This window comes from Mizuhopecten yessoensis, unplaced genomic scaffold (assembly GCF_002113885.1).
Source record: "Mizuhopecten yessoensis strain PY_sf001 unplaced genomic scaffold, ASM211388v2 scaffold10811, whole genome shotgun sequence".
NCBI lineage: Eukaryota > Metazoa > Mollusca > Bivalvia > Pectinida > Pectinidae > Mizuhopecten > Mizuhopecten yessoensis.
The window spans coordinates 315,320-331,407 of NW_018408733.1; the positions used below are offsets into that span (position 1 = coordinate 315,320).

Below are 16,088 nucleotides of genomic sequence, written 5' to 3' on the forward strand. Positions count from 1 at the left end.
CGAATGATAATATATTTCCGGATATATTTGTAATTCTCCGGTTTTAAATCTGCGGATTAGTCTGCCACTTCCGGTATTTACCGTTTTCTCTTTCCGCCGGTAAAGAAAGTGCGAAATCACCACCACAAACAGTGATCATGTCGTTAGTGAAAACAATCGAAGAAGATTCTCAGTTTGACGTGGAACTGACAAATGCGGGCTCTAAGCTGGTTGTTGTCGATTTCTTCGCAACATGGTAAACAAGACATATTCATTCAACGTGTGCTTGATCGATCTAACGGTCTCGTACAATGCGTGGGATCTACATGTAGAATCTAGAATTTTCTGATTAGTGTAGTACTGATAATTCCTTACACTTACTTTAGATTAAGGCTATATTTGTACAAAAAGACTGGTGGATAAATGAAATAGAAGATTCCCCAAGCACATTAAATAAAATTAAGAATGTTCAACAAACTTTCATACTTTGCTATCTTGAGCACAGGGACCTGAGAATTTGTTACAGCTATATTTGGATCTAAACTAAGGTATTCAGAGTAATAATACATGTTTTAGGGGTTTAGATCAGTTTTTGGTAAAAATGCCACCCTGAAAGAGTACACCAGAAAGGGTGAAAAGCTCTCGATGTTGAAAAATCAACCCCACCTAAGTTTCTTGCATCAAAAACCACATTTCTAGTTGATGTACGGAAAAATGCTTAGTACATTTAGAAGGATGAATAATTTTTCTTCTAAAATCCTTCTATATGCACGTAAAATGTATTCTCCTTCCACGGAAATGATCTCTGTTTCTTCCAAAAACACGCCATTTCCTAGTTTTAAAGTTTTTCGTAGTCATAGAGCCACTGGTGGTATATTCATGAGGTTGATGTCAGCAACATGCCGAAACATATCTTGTTGATTGGCTGGTTATGTTAAGGTGGAAATGACTGTGCTTCCAGCTAATCATACAGAGTTCGGCACGAGCTTGAGGCCGATGTCAATCTCTGTATGGGGGTCAAATGAGATATACAATGTGTGCTATATTATATTTACAATTAGGTTTTATAATACTCCCGGGTCCAGTAATATGGTATGATTTTATTATAATACTGAAGAAGAAGAAGAAAAAATATCCACATGCAAGATATAAGAACATCAAACTGACGATCCAAGATAATATGACTGAGGACCATAATGGACTCATCCATATCAATGCATGGTTGAGTCTACTAAAGTTACATAGGGGTGAAAGGGTTAATTGTGTCAACAGTTCATGTTTTCATGTTGACTTAAAGAATGTATGATCATGCAACAATTTTTTGTCTATAAGTGATTAATTTACGACTTCAAATAGCATCGGAATAGGTATAGAAAACGGGAAACAAATAGTTGTTTACGTTGTAAAATTGGCGCCTGCGGCCGGGACTATGGTTTCTGTTTCTGACAATAGGAATGATATACCATCAAGCATGGAAATATTTCTATTTGTATTCAAAATCCAAAATAATAAGAGACGAGACAATATGTATTACCTGAATGGGACCAGTACTGAAAGTGTGCTTACCCCGGTACATCTCAGTGTAAATTATTGAAAACATATGATTATGAAGTATCTAACATGTTCCATATATCTAACACATATTCTGCATGTACAAATATTGGCTTTGCCAGAAAATTTTATTGTGTTTGATGACTTATATGTCTTACTAAGTGTTAAAGTGCATGTATGAAGACATTGGAAGTAGGAAAGAGAGTATACATGTACATATAATACAGAAATTTCAAAAACATTTCTCTTTGTTATAATTGCCAATGCATACATGCACTTTATGAAAAGATTTGAAAACGGGTATTTGTCCAGTGAATATTTCTTTTAAAGAAAGGTTTGTCCCATATTCCTGGTGCCTAATAATAATGCCGAGATGGCAACAATTATTTCTTCTTTTGAATATTGACATGTGTGCAATTAACTTCTGATGAATGATGAATAATTACTGCTATTAAAAGGGGATTCAATAAGTTTCAACACAGACTTATAATCATATTCCTTGGTTTCATAGTGCGGTAATTAGAAGTTGGCCGACGGCCCCTTTGGAAACTTTGCATCTCGGTCAGACCACCTGTGATTACTGCCTCGTTTCAAAACCGTCACGTGACGTTTTAAGCCTTTTTTTAACATGGCTTTCCCAAACAATTCAAGTGGTCAAACTGGACATTTGGAACGGGCTATGAATAGGGGGATAGCAAGGAAACATAATTGGCAATGCAGACAACACCTGTAAATTCAATAAATGAAATATTGGTTTTAATGAAGGGCCCTTTAACTCATTCACCCCTGAGATTTCATAATGAACTATTCCAACCTTTGAATTGGAAGAGTTCAAATGTGTCTTCAGGGGTGAATGAGTTAATATAGGACATGAAACATAAACAACCAAATCTGTACATTGTTTATTTTTTTACGATACATCATGCATTTTATACTTTATAGGTGTGGACCCTGTATAGGCATTGCTAAAAAATATGAAGAGCTTAGTGAGGCCTACAAAAATGTGGTTTTTCTCAAAGTCGATGTGGACATATGCCAGGTAAGACACCTTCAGTCTAAAATGTCAAAACATATATATTTGTATGCTAGAATGAATCATTGTATTTGCTGATGGATTGAAATTGGTAAATGGCATCCTCGCTACAAAGAGAGGCGTCGACACAAGGTTGTCCTTACCCGTCTCAGGATGGGTCATTCATGCATACATTATCCATTTGTATAAAATTAAAATTGAAGACCAGCCTCGATGTGTAGCTTGTCGAGCCGTTTACAGTAAAACACTTGTTATTAGATTGCGTCGACCTTGAGTTTATTCGAGGACATTTCTTACATAATAACGTTACATCAATACATAGAGAATAATACATGCATTTTTCCATATCACACCCAGTATCAACCCGAGACTGCAATACCAGCTCTTGTGTTCTGGAAAAAGTCATGTTTTATTCTGTTTATTACATACTTTGTAATAAAAGCTACTGTCTTATGATAAAATTTTCTTTTGAAATATTGAAAAACGAAAAAAAATCCAAAAGGGGTGTGATACAGGTTTTGCGGGCTGATAGGGTTTTGGGGTGTGATACTGCGGGGGCTGATATGGCTTTTGGGGTGTGATACCGTGAGGGTTGATATGGGTAAGAGCAATTGTGTTGTATCGCATATACAAAAAAAACGTATTTATTAGTACAAGTATGTAATAAATGTTTTAAATCTCTTGCTAAAAAATAACTGTCTCTACAATTTTAAACTATCTGAAAGCTGTTGGCCCTAAGGAGTAAGAACCTACTGTGTTGATGGGCCCGCCGCTAAGCATGTAGTATTAATAAAAATGATTAAACCTAAAATAAAATCTGGTACCCACATTGCATTAGTTTAAAGTATGTGCATTCTACATAAAGGCAAGTTGCTTCGCTCAGCGGTAGAGCATCCAGCTAGCAAGTCTTGGATTGCAGGTTTTCGATCCCAAAGTTACATTCACACATCCCGGTTGAAACGTTTCAGGTGGCGCATAAATATTCCATGATAAACGAACCCACTTGGATCGAACTGTAGGCATACAGCTAAAAAATGCACAAGTTTCAGAGAATAAATAACAATGTATCAAGAATACTATTCCCTTCTTTCATGCAACCACTAAAATATATAACGTATCTTAATATCTGCATGTGGCTTGATCTTGTTTTATATTAAAGAAATAGCACAAACTATAGCTGCAAAAGTCAGCATTTTAGTTTCGGTCAGGCACATCTGGACCCCTCAATCTACACGTGCTGATCATGAATATTCCTGAGGTCAGCCTCGGTTCAGATCTGCGCCTGTCGTTCTTTTTCTAGGTTCCACAGTTTCAACAGGTTGAACCAAATACATGAAAGGGGGCCCCAAGTGAATGGACATGTGCTGTTGTTACTTTCTTCCTATTATATTAGTACCGTAAATTACACCTAGATTTTGGTGTGTAACTCTACCAGTTTCAATGCTGATTTGAAAAATAAAAGGTTAACCCTTTCACCCCTATGTAACTTTAGTAGACTCTACCATGTATTGATATGGATGAATCCATTATGGTTTACAGTGGTGAAAGGGTTAAAATAAAAAAAAATCAACCTAAGATTACGAAAAATAGAAACTGGGGTGTACTTCAGTCGAGTCTAGTTAGAAAATCTTAAAATCTGAAAGACATTTTATGTGTAATTTTCAGGGGACAGCAAGTAAAGAAGGCGTAACTGCCATGCCAACATTCAAATTTTACAAGAACAAAACAAAAGTTGATATTCAACGGGGGGCAGATCCTGTACAACTGGAGGAGAAAATCAAACAGCGCATGGGGAATGCCGAGGAAGGGGAGGACGACACTGTCGTCAAGGGTCATGTAAGTACAAAGCGTTACCTATTTAGGCCAAACAAAACACATGCTTGTTTCCTGTAACATTTCTGAGAAAAAGAATGGTAGGAAGATAAAAAAAAATTATTTTTTACAATTCATTTGTTTAAGGTTTATATAGGAGAGTGATCTTGACTTTAACAGTGCTTCCTTAAAAAAATGCAGGGTGATTATGTTTGGCCAGTAGCCTGCAGGATGATGAGCTACCAAGTTTGTTCAAATGAATGACCTTTACCCTCTTTCAAGATCACTTGGGTCAAATGTATTTAAATAATTTCTTCTGAATAACTAACATGCCCAGGTGATAATATTTGGCCACTAGCTTACGGTTATGAAGGGCTACCAAGTTTGTTCAAGTAAGTGAATTTGACCCACTCTAAAGGTCACTAGGGTATATATATGAAAAGTATTTTAATCTTTTTCCAGAACAACCAAAATTTGCAGGGCGCTGCTATTTGGTCAGTAGCATACTGGGATGAAAGGCTACCAAAGTTGTTCATATGAATGACCTTGACACTTTTTCAATGTTACCAGTGTCCAATGTTTAAAAATATTTAAACAACTACTTCTCAATAACCAAAAGACCAAATGTGATGATATCCTGCCAGTGACGGGCTACCATGTTTGTTTAAAGAAATGACCTTGACCTACTTTCAAGGTCATTTGGATCAAATGGTTTTTGAAATACTCGGAAGAAGTTCTTCTCAATAAACAAAATGTGATGATATTTGGGCAGTAGCATGCTGGGATGAACGGCTACCAATTTTGTTCCAATGAATGACCTTGACCCATTTCAAGTTGTAGGCTCCAAATATGTTAAAATCTTAAAACAACTTCTTTTCAATGGCCGTAAAACCTAGGGTGATAATATCTGGCCAGTAGCATGCTGGTATGAAGTGCTACTAAGTTTGTTAAAATCTTAACCGACTTTCACGGTTGAAGGTATCAAATGTGTTTAAATCTTCATTCAATTTCTTATCAATACCAGGATAATGATATTCAAGGTCACAGGAGTCAAATGTCTGAAAATCTTCAAACAACTTCTTCTCAATAACCAAAAGGCCCAGGGTACTGATATTAGGCCTGTAGCATGCTGGGAAGAACGGCTACAAAGTGTGTTTAAATAAATGACCGTAACCGACTTTCAAGGTCACAGAGATCAAATACAGTAAAACCGCGTCATACCGCCACCTTCTGTGATTTTGGCGGTACAACGAGTTTGGCGGTATATCAGGTTTACCGTTTTGAACCCAACTGTTCACACACACACTGAACTTATACTTAATCTTTTTTTCAAAATTGTAATTTATTATATCAAATTGTTGAGTGTGCAAAACTTATACAGCTGATAACCTTGTCAGTCGGCAGTCACGTGTAACAATACAATGTTCACATGTACATAACATTCCTGTCATTGGGACATACCTGTCCTCGACTCAAATTGGCGGTATCTCGTGAGGTCAAAAAAGAGTGATTTTAACCATTTGTTTTGGGAATATAATGGTGGATGGTGGTATGCAGGTTTGGCGTTACAACAGGTGCATGAACGTTGGGGGAAATCCGTTCTGGGGTTAAATTGAATTTAACAAATCTTCAACTAATTTCTTTTTAATAACCAAAAGGCCCAGCCTGGATTGTGATATTTCATATTTGGACTGTTGTAGATTTTATTTCCTAAACATGTTACTTTCAGGTGTGTTGGCAATATTACAAAGCAGACAATTCACAAAAAACACAGCAGTATTCTAGACATTGTTTTAGGTACTCTTCACATCTGCATTTTAGGGTCTCTGCAAAGACGTCGTGTAAATACCACCCTTCATTTGTTCCATTACATGTTGTGTGTGTGTATGTGCACATTGCTTGCTTAAATGTATAAAAGTGATTGTAAGCCTTTGTTTTTGTTTCACTGTTATAACTATTACTATTATCCATATATTGTAAAGCGTAATTCTACAAATTATATAGGGCACTATATAAATGCTGTACATTATTATTATCGTCTTAATAATGTTAGATACAATTTTTGTGTCTCTAATGGGTTTTCGTGTGTTCAGATGGATCTCGCGGCATTCATCAGCAAGTCTGGCTGTGAATGTCTAAATGAGGCCGATGACCATCCTCTGGTGCACGCGTTCACAACCAAGGGAGGCTACCTGGAGTCGGACTGTGATGAACAGGTAACTAATAAAAAAAAGGTTGATTGACCGACTGAGTGGAGAAACATTGATGATAGAGCTGGCACTTCTATTTGATGATGATGATGATGATGATGATGACAATGATGAGAAATTGTCAAGTGGATGCTTAACCCTTTCACCCCTATGTAACTTTAGTAGACTCTACCAGTGCATTGATCAAGATGAGTCCATTTTGGTCTACAGTGGTGAAAGGGTTAATTGAAAATTATTATTTGATATAAACTTTATTTCATTCCACATTAAGTTGCATGACACCACATAACAACATACAAAGTACAGAGGAATGGGATCCGGAAGCAAGTTGAAATAACTTATATAAATCCGTTTCCGAAAAAAATATTATTTGATAGTATTTTCGTATTAAGTTGTGAAATAGTATTTGATAGAATTTTTGTATGTTCTAAAGTTGTAGAATATTATTGAAGTTGTAGAATATTATAAGTCTCTACCGGTGAAACCGGGCGGACTATATGTTTTGTCTGCGTCCGTCCGTCCGTTATACCTTTGGTTAAGGTTTTGGTTAAAGTTTTGCTTACCATTCGCTTAATAATGATGTTAGAATGATGATTCTTCGCATAGAGGCTCTTTAGGGGTCTAGCATTAATGCTGTGAATTGAAAATGGAAAATGTTTATTTTTTCTTGAATTTTTTACATGTTTTGGACTTAACTATCTTGGCCAAAATCTGCAGGTTACAGTTTTGGTTAAAGTTTTGTAATGGCTCCCTGTTCACTTACTAATAGTGTTAGGGTTTTCGTATAAAGTGGTAAAATATTATTTGATAGACTTTACCTATTCAAATAGATACTTATATGAAAAATAATAGAATTTTCATATTCAAATGGATACTTATAGGAAAAACATCATTTGATATCATTATTCGTACATAAATGAATACATTTTTTTTTTTATGGAATTTTCGTAAAGTTGTGAAATATTATATGATTGAATTTTTCGTGAAGTTGTGAAATAATATTTTCATATTCAAAGGGAAACTTCAATGAAAATTATTATATAATATAATGTAAAATGATGTTTAACAGAATTTTCGGATCAGGTTGTTACAATGGGTAGTGTGTTTATTTCCAGCTGATTCTTTTGATAGATATTATGTAGAGGTCAATGGTTTGTAAGGAGCAAAGGTCATTATAGGATATTATTGTAGGGTTTTTTCTTTCGAAATGGGGTAAATCCTCAAAAGAGTATCTGATAATGTTACGATATCTACAACCATGATACAACAATACAGTGTCTGTGAAATGTAGATGTCCAAAAGGGGTTTAAAATCTTTCCGAGGTCACTGTTACTAAAAATAGACTGGGGAGGGGTATGTTCCTAATCTCGAATTCCAAAAGTGTATTGTTTTTGAAATCTGATATGGTGATACACTGTGATATATAGATGAGCAAGAGGGATTTTAAGTTTCCAAGGTCAAGGTTACTGTTTGTAAAAATAAACCGTAGGGGATACGTTCCTAATGTCGTAGAATTCAAAAGACTGGTCTTTGTTAAATTTGACATGGTGATGCACTTTGATGTGTAGATAAAGGTTTAAAAAGTTTTTAAGGTCAAGGTTACTAAAAATAGACTGTGCGGGTCGGGGGTTGGTCAGGTACATGTTGACCTGTTCTAGTTATAGCAGTAGTGATGGGCTGATGATTCGATTTTAACCCTTTCACCACTGTAGACCATAATGGACTCACCCAGATAAATGTATGGTAGAGTCTACTAAAGTTACTTAGGGGTGAAAGGGGTAAAAAACCCTTTCACCACTATAGACCATAATGAACTCATGCATGGTAGAGTCTAGGGATGAAAGGGTTAATCAAAAGTTGATCTACATTTTTTTTCGTATTTGCCCTCTCCGAATACAAATTCGTTAATTTACATTATCAGTTCATATGTATACTGTTTAACTCATTTACCCCTGAAAACACATTTGAACTCTTCCAATTCAAAGGTTGTAATAGCTCATTATGAAATTTCAAGGGGTGAATGAGTTACAGGATGCATTGAAAGTCATGTATTTTCATATATATATATATTATATTTGATTGATGAAAAAGTTGAGAAAATATCATAACAACAATTACTTGAAATCCATCTTTTTTAAAAGGAGTAGTCCTTATAATGTATAGTAAACAACTCTGTTTATTGATGTAACAGTAGTGTATAGTAAACAACTCTGTCTATTGATGTAACAGCAGTGTATAGTAAACAATTCTGTCTATTGATGTAACAGTAGTGTATAGTTAACAATTCTGTCTATTGATGTAACAGTAGTGTATAGTAAACAATTCTGTCTATTGATGTAACAGTAGTGTATAGTAAACAACTCTGTCTATTGATGTAACAGTAGTGTATAGTAAACAACTCTGTCTATTGATGTAACAGTAGTGTATAGTAAACAACTCTGTCTATTGATGTAACAGTAGTGTATAGTAAACAACTCTGTCTATTGATGTAACAGTAGTGTATAGTAAACAACTCTGTCTATTGATGTAACAGTAGTGTATAGTAAACAACTCTGTCTATTGATGTAACAGTAGTGTATAGTAAACAACTCTGTCTATTGATGTAACAGTAGTGTATAGTAAACAACTCTGTCTATTGATGTAACAGTAGTGTATAGTAAACAACTCTGTCTATTGATGTAACAGTAGTGTATAGTAAACAACTCTGTCTATTGATGTAACAGTAGTGTATAGTAAACAACTCTGTCTATTGATGTAACAGTAGTGTATAGTAAACAACTCTGTCTATTGATGTAACAGTAGTGTATAGTAAACAACTCTGTCTATTGATGTAACAGTAGTGTATAGTAAACAACTCTGTCTATTGATGTAACAGTAGTGTATAGTAAACAACTCTGTCTATTGATGTAACAGTAGTGTATAGTAAACAACTCTGTCTATTGATGTAACAGTAGTGTATAGTAAACAACTCTGTCTATTGATGTAACAGTAGTGTATAGTAAACAACTCTGTCTATTGATGTAACAGTAGTGTATAGTAAACAACTCTGTCTATTGATGTAACAGTAGTGTATAGTAAACAACTCTGTCTATTGATGTAACAGTAGTGTATAGTAAACAACTCTGTCTATTGATGTAACAGTAGTGTATAGTAAACAACTCTGTCTATTGATGTAACAGTAGTGTATAGTAAACAACTCTGTCTATTGATGTAACAGTAGTGTATAGTAAACAACTCTGTCTATTGATGTAACAGTAGTGTATAGTAAACAACTCTGTCTATTGATGTAACAGTAGTGTATAGTAAACAACTCTGTCTATTGATGTAACAGTAGTGTATAGTAAACAACTCTGTCTATTGATGTAACAGTAGTGTATAGTAAACAACTCTGTCTATTGATGTAACAGTAGTGTATAGTAAACAACTCTGTCTATTGATGTAACAGTAGTGTATAGTAAACAACTCTGTCTATTGATGTAACAGTAGTGTATAGTAAACAACTCTGTCTATTGATGTAACAGTAGTGTATAGTAAACAACTCTGTCTATTGATGTAACAGTAGTGTATAGTAAACAACTCTGTCTATTGATGTAACAGTAGTGTATAGTAAACAACTCTGTCTATTGATGTAACAGTAGTGTATAGTAAACAACTCTGTCTATTGATGTAACAGTAGTGTATAGTAAACAACTCTGTCTATTGATGTAACAGTAGTGTATAGTAAACAACTCTGTCTATTGATGTAACAGTAGTGTATAGTAAACAACTCTGTCTATTGATGTAACAGTAGTGTATAGTAAACAACTCTGTCTATTGATGTAACAGTAGTGTATAGTAAACAACTCTGTCTATTGATGTAACAGTAGTGTATAGTAAACAACTCTGTCTATTGATGTAACAGTAGTGTATAGTAAACAACTCTGTCTATTGATGTAACAGTAGTGTATAGTAAACAACTCTGTCTATTGATGTAACAGTAGTGTATAGTAAACAACTCTGTCTATTGATGTAACAGTAGTGTATAGTAAACAACTCTGTCTATTGATGTAACAGTAGTGTATAGTAAACAACTCTGTCTATTGATGTAACAGTAGTGTATAGTAAACAACTCTGTCTATTGATGTAACAGTAGTGTATAGTAAACAACTCTGTCTATTGATGTAACAGTAGTGTATAGTAAACAACTCTGTCTATTGATGTAACAGTAGTGTATAGTAAACAACTCTGTCTATTGATGTAACAGTAGTGTATAGTAAACAACTCTGTCTATTGATGTAACAGTAGTGTATAGTAAACAACTCTGTCTATTGATGTAACAGTAGTGTATAGTAAACAACTCTGTCTATTGATGTAACAGTAGTGTATAGTAAACAACTCTGTCTATTGATGTAACAGTAGTGTATAGTAAACAACTCTGTCTATTGATGTAACAGTAGTGTATAGTAAACAACTCTGTCTATTGATGTAACAGTAGTGTATAGTAAACAACTCTGTCTATTGATGTAACAGTAGTGTATAGTAAACAACTCTGTCTATTGATGTAACAGTAGTGTATAGTAAACAACTCTGTCTATTGATGTAACAGTAGTGTATAGTAAACAACTCTGTCTATTGATGTAACAGTAGTGTATAGTAAACAACTCTGTCTATTGATGTAACAGTAGTGTATAGTAAACAACTCTGTCTATTGATGTAACAGTAGTGTATAGTAAACAACTCTGTCTATTGATGTAACAGTAGTGTATAGTAAACAACTCTGTCTATTGATGTAACAGTAGTGTATAGTAAACAACTCTGTCTATTGATGTAACAGTAGTGTATAGTAAACAACTCTGTCTATTGATGTAACAGTAGTGTATAGTAAACAACTCTGTCTATTGATGTAACAGTAGTGTATAGTAAACAACTCTGTCTATTGATGTAACAGTAGTGTATAGTGAACAACTCTGTCTATTGATGTAACAGTAGTGTATAGTAAACAACTCTGTCTATTGATGTAACAGTAGTGTATAGTGAACAACTCTGTCTATTGATGTAACAGTAGTGTATAGTAAACAATTCTGTCTATTGATGTAACAGAAGTGTATAGTTAACAATTCTGTCTATTGATGTAAGAGTAGTGTATAGTAAACAACTCTGTCTATTAATGTAACAGTAGTGTATAGTAAACAACTCTGTCTATTGATGTAACAGTAGTGTATAGTAAACAACTCTGTTTATTGATGTAACAGTAGTGTTCGACCTTCTTTTGGTGATCATTCCCATAAAATTATAAACCGATTATGCAATTGATCCTTGATCGGTTCACTACTTCCTCAGATTAAAAACCAAAAAAATCGATTATGTTTTTAAACCAATTTCCATTCCTAATGTCTCCCTCGACAATGCCTTACTTTTGGCCATTTGTTGAGCGTTCGCCCCTGTGAGGAAGGCTTTGGGTTCTGTCCCCTGGCCAAGACATACCAATTAGTCTTTAAAAATGGTAGTTTCTACTCCTGCTTAACGCTCAGCAAATTAGGAGTGGGACGACTGGTTCGCCCGTTGTCAGTATAATGTGACCGGGTGGGGGGTCCTGCTGGGTGTCTTCGGCAGTATGTTTCAGTGAGGTAGCACTATAAAGTCGGCATCAGTTCCGCGCTATCACAAGGAGACAAACACGAACATATCGCAGCCTCCAAAAACACACACGCATACACTACACGCATACATCTTGCACACAGGGGAGGCCGTCCTTAAATGACCTTAGCTGTTAATAGGACGTTAAACAAAATCAAACAAACAAACAAACAAGCCATTACTAATTGGCAAGTTGATTGACATCCTCTTCAGTGTATAGCTGAAATACATTGTTTCTGTAACATAACATTTATATATCATTAGTTTTTTTTTTATCTTCCAGCTGATAATCAATGTTGAGTTCAACCAGAGTGTAAAGTTACATTCCCTGAAAATCTATGGACCTGCAGGTAACATTTTCAACAATTTTTTGCCCTCAATTAAAAATCTGTTTTCCTGGAAATTTTCATACAAAGAATTTTTCAGAAAAAAATACACGAAAATTGTTATTTGATGGTATATTTTTTTTCGGCACACGTGATCAGCACAATAGGTAGGTGTGCACTTTTTATTGGAGTTATGCCCCTTTATTAAATTGGGCCTTTTGTTTTGGTCAAAACACTTGTTTCTTATATACTTGTTCACGATATTAGCAGTAACTGAATATTGATAATGATTTATGAATTCATTTTACAGAAAATGGACCCAAAACTGTTAAGATTTTCCAAAATCTTCCGAATACCTTGGACTTTGACAAAGCTGAAAACATGGAACCAACACAGACGTTAGAGTAAGCGTTAAAAACTTCATACAATTATTGACCCCATGTTGGGTTGATGTGAGGATTTGTCTACTGTGGAAATAGAGGATCTTACATGTCATATTGAATTTAACAAACAAGTTTCAATAATTTGATATGACACGGGCCTTTATATTCTATTGATTACATAATATTCATAAGTTGAAAAAACCCATTAAACACAATTATTTGTTTTCAGCTGACTCATAGTATAGTCATTAACGTGCAGTGCAAAGTAGTTCTAGATTTTTAGCTTTAGCTCAAGTGACCTATTGCTATCCGTCTTCGTCCTTCGTCGTCCGTTAACATTTTACATTTTCAACTTAAGCTGAAATACTGGCAAAGGGATTTCGTTAATATTTCATGGGAAGGCTACTGACATCTCCCTGACCAAGTGTTGTTATTTTTCGGGTCGACCAGAAATCCAGTATGGCCGCCACGGCCGCCATTTTGAAAAACTATTTCAAACTTAAAGTCAAGTTCTACTGGGCCGATTGAACTGAAACTTTGTAGGAATGATCGACCCATGGTCCTAACAAAGTGTTGTATTTTCGAGTCAATCAGAAATCCAATACGGCCGCCACGGCTGCCATTTTGAAAAACTATTTCATACTTAAAAACAAGTTCTAATAGGCCGATTTAACTGAAACCCGGTCTATGAATGATCAGCTCATGGTCCTGACAAACTTAAGTTAACGTTATACTTAACTATTTTGTACTCAAATTGGTACATATTTCAACCACAAAAATAAATACTGTAGGACTCAGGTGACCGTTTAGGCCCATGGGCCTCTTGTTTACTTTGTTTTATTAAGGAACATTTTATAATGCAATGACAATAATAATAACAAAATTTCAAATTCATTTAAAATAATCAAATTATTCTACGTGTAAATTTCACCTGTTTGCTTAATTGGTCGATTAGGTGGGATCTATTTTTTTACGGATTTCAAGTCTTTTAGACAAGGCATATAAATTAAACCACTTGTCAGGACAGATTAATTTCCTACTTATTTCATGGGTTGTATTTGTGGTAAAAATGGTTACTGTGAAAATAGGAACCTGTGAAAAAACACAACCTCTATTATTATTCCTAATCAATTTTACCGCGTGTCTGATTGGTTTAAACTCATCACATGATAGGATTATAAAACATCGAGTCTCCCTCACACGATCCATTTACCCCGACGATTATTCCTCTTGGAACCCCTCACACATTATCGGATGAGTTGTCTCCCTTTGTAAGACTCTCTAATGCCCGAAGTGTTCTGGACAACACCACAAAGATCAACAATGGCTGCGAAGGGCTATAATTTTTGTTTAATGTGATGCCAAATCAAAACACCGACAGTGATAGGTATTTGTACTATGAATATGCTACCAGACCTAACGAAATAACCCTAACCCTAACCCTAACCCTAACCGGTAAGTCACAACAGTGACAACACCGGGGCTCGTTACATTGCCTAATGTTAATGTATTTTGTTATATGTATATAACACAGACTCCACAGATGGGATTTTGGAATAATAAAACAGTTATTGCCCTGGTATGAGGGAGACCTGAAGAGTTGTTCCCCTCGATAAATCATGTTTCCCTCGAGCCCTCAGGAAACATGATTTATCTCGGGGCAAACAACTCTCCAGGACTCCCTCACACCAGGGCAATAAGTGTATATAGTCGTTGGATAGGAATTACAAAATTATCTTATTGATAATATATGTACTCGATGTAAATTTTGTTTCGTTTGGTGTTCTAGACTTACCCCAGAGGATGTGATGGAAGGCACTCTAATAAATCTACGATACGTCAAATATCAGAATGTCCAGAGTATAACGGTAAGTAAAAGATAAATCTACGATACGTCAAATATCAGAATGTCCAGAGTATAACGGTAAGTAAAAGATAAATCTACGATACGTCAAATATCAGAATGTCCAGAGTATAACGGTAAGTAAAAGATAAATCTACGATACGTCAAATATCAGAATGTCCAGAGTATAACGGTAAGTAAAAGATAAATCTACGATACGTCAAATATCAGAATGTCCAGAGTATAACGGTAAGTAAAAGATAAATCTACGATACGTCAAATATCAGAATGTCCAGAGTATAACGGTAAGTAAAAGATAAATCTACGATACGTCAAATATCAGAATGTCCAGAGTATAACGGTAAGTAAAAGATAAATCTACGATACGTCAAATATCAGAATGTCCAGAGTATAACGGTAAGTAAAAGATAAATCTACGCTTCGTAAAATGTCTGAATGTCCAGAGTATAACGGTAAGTAAAAGATAAATCTACGATACGTCAAATATCAGAATGTCCAGAGTATAACGGTAAGTAAAAGATAAATCTACGCTTCGTAAAATGTCTGAATGTCCAGAGTATAACGGTAAGTAAAAGATAAATCTACGCTTCGTAAAATGTCTGAATGATAAATCTATGCTTTGTAAAATGTCTGAATGATAAATCTACGCTTCGTAAAATGTCTGAATGATAAATCTATGCTTTGTAAAATGTCTGAATGATAAATCTACGCTTCGTAAAATGTCTGAATGATAAATCTACGCTTCGTAAAATGTCTGAATGATAAATCTATGCTTTGTAAAATGTCTGAATGATAAATCTACGCTTCGTAAAATGTCTGAATGATAAATCTACGCTTCATAAAATGTCTGAATGATAAATCTATGCTTTGTTAAATGTCTGAATGATAAATCTACGCTTCGTAAAATGTCTGAATGATAAATCTATGCTTCGTAAAATGTCCGAATGATAAATCTAGGCTTCGAAAAAATGTCTGAATGATAAACTACGCTTCGTAAAATGTCTGAATGATAAATATATGCTTCGTAAAATGTCTGAATGATAAATATATGCTTCGTAAAATTTCTGAATGATAAATATATGCTATGTTAAATAGATAAATCTTTGAAACTTCTGTAATGAGTAACATTCAAAGTGATCTCTTAACACAGGTGGTCTCTTATCACAGGTGGTCTCTTAACACAGGTGGGCTCTTATCACAGGTGGGCTCTTAACACAGGTGGGCTCTTAACACAGGTGGGCTCTTAACACAGGTGGGCTCTTATCACAGGTGGGCTCTTAACACAGGTGGGCTCTTATCACAGGTGGGCTCTTA

The 16,088-nt window shown here is 34.9% G+C and overlaps 1 protein-coding gene across 1 annotated transcript in view; it reads left to right on the plus strand.

The window, feature by feature from the left end:
- Positions 1-57: 57 nt before the first annotated feature.
- The window catches only part of LOC110462602 (thioredoxin-like protein 1), a 20,682-nt gene continuing 4,651 nt past the window's right edge, over positions 58-16,088 (plus strand). The window contains exons 1-7 of the mRNA XM_021516624.1: positions 58-235; positions 2,473-2,569; positions 4,229-4,399; positions 6,469-6,591; positions 12,485-12,551; positions 12,838-12,931; positions 14,700-14,778. Of these exons, the coding sequence (XP_021372299.1) occupies positions 138-235; positions 2,473-2,569; positions 4,229-4,399; positions 6,469-6,591; positions 12,485-12,551; positions 12,838-12,931; positions 14,700-14,778 (729 nt within the window). The 5' untranslated portion in view covers positions 58-137. The remainder of the gene's footprint in view (positions 236-2,472; positions 2,570-4,228; positions 4,400-6,468; positions 6,592-12,484; positions 12,552-12,837; positions 12,932-14,699; positions 14,779-16,088) is intronic.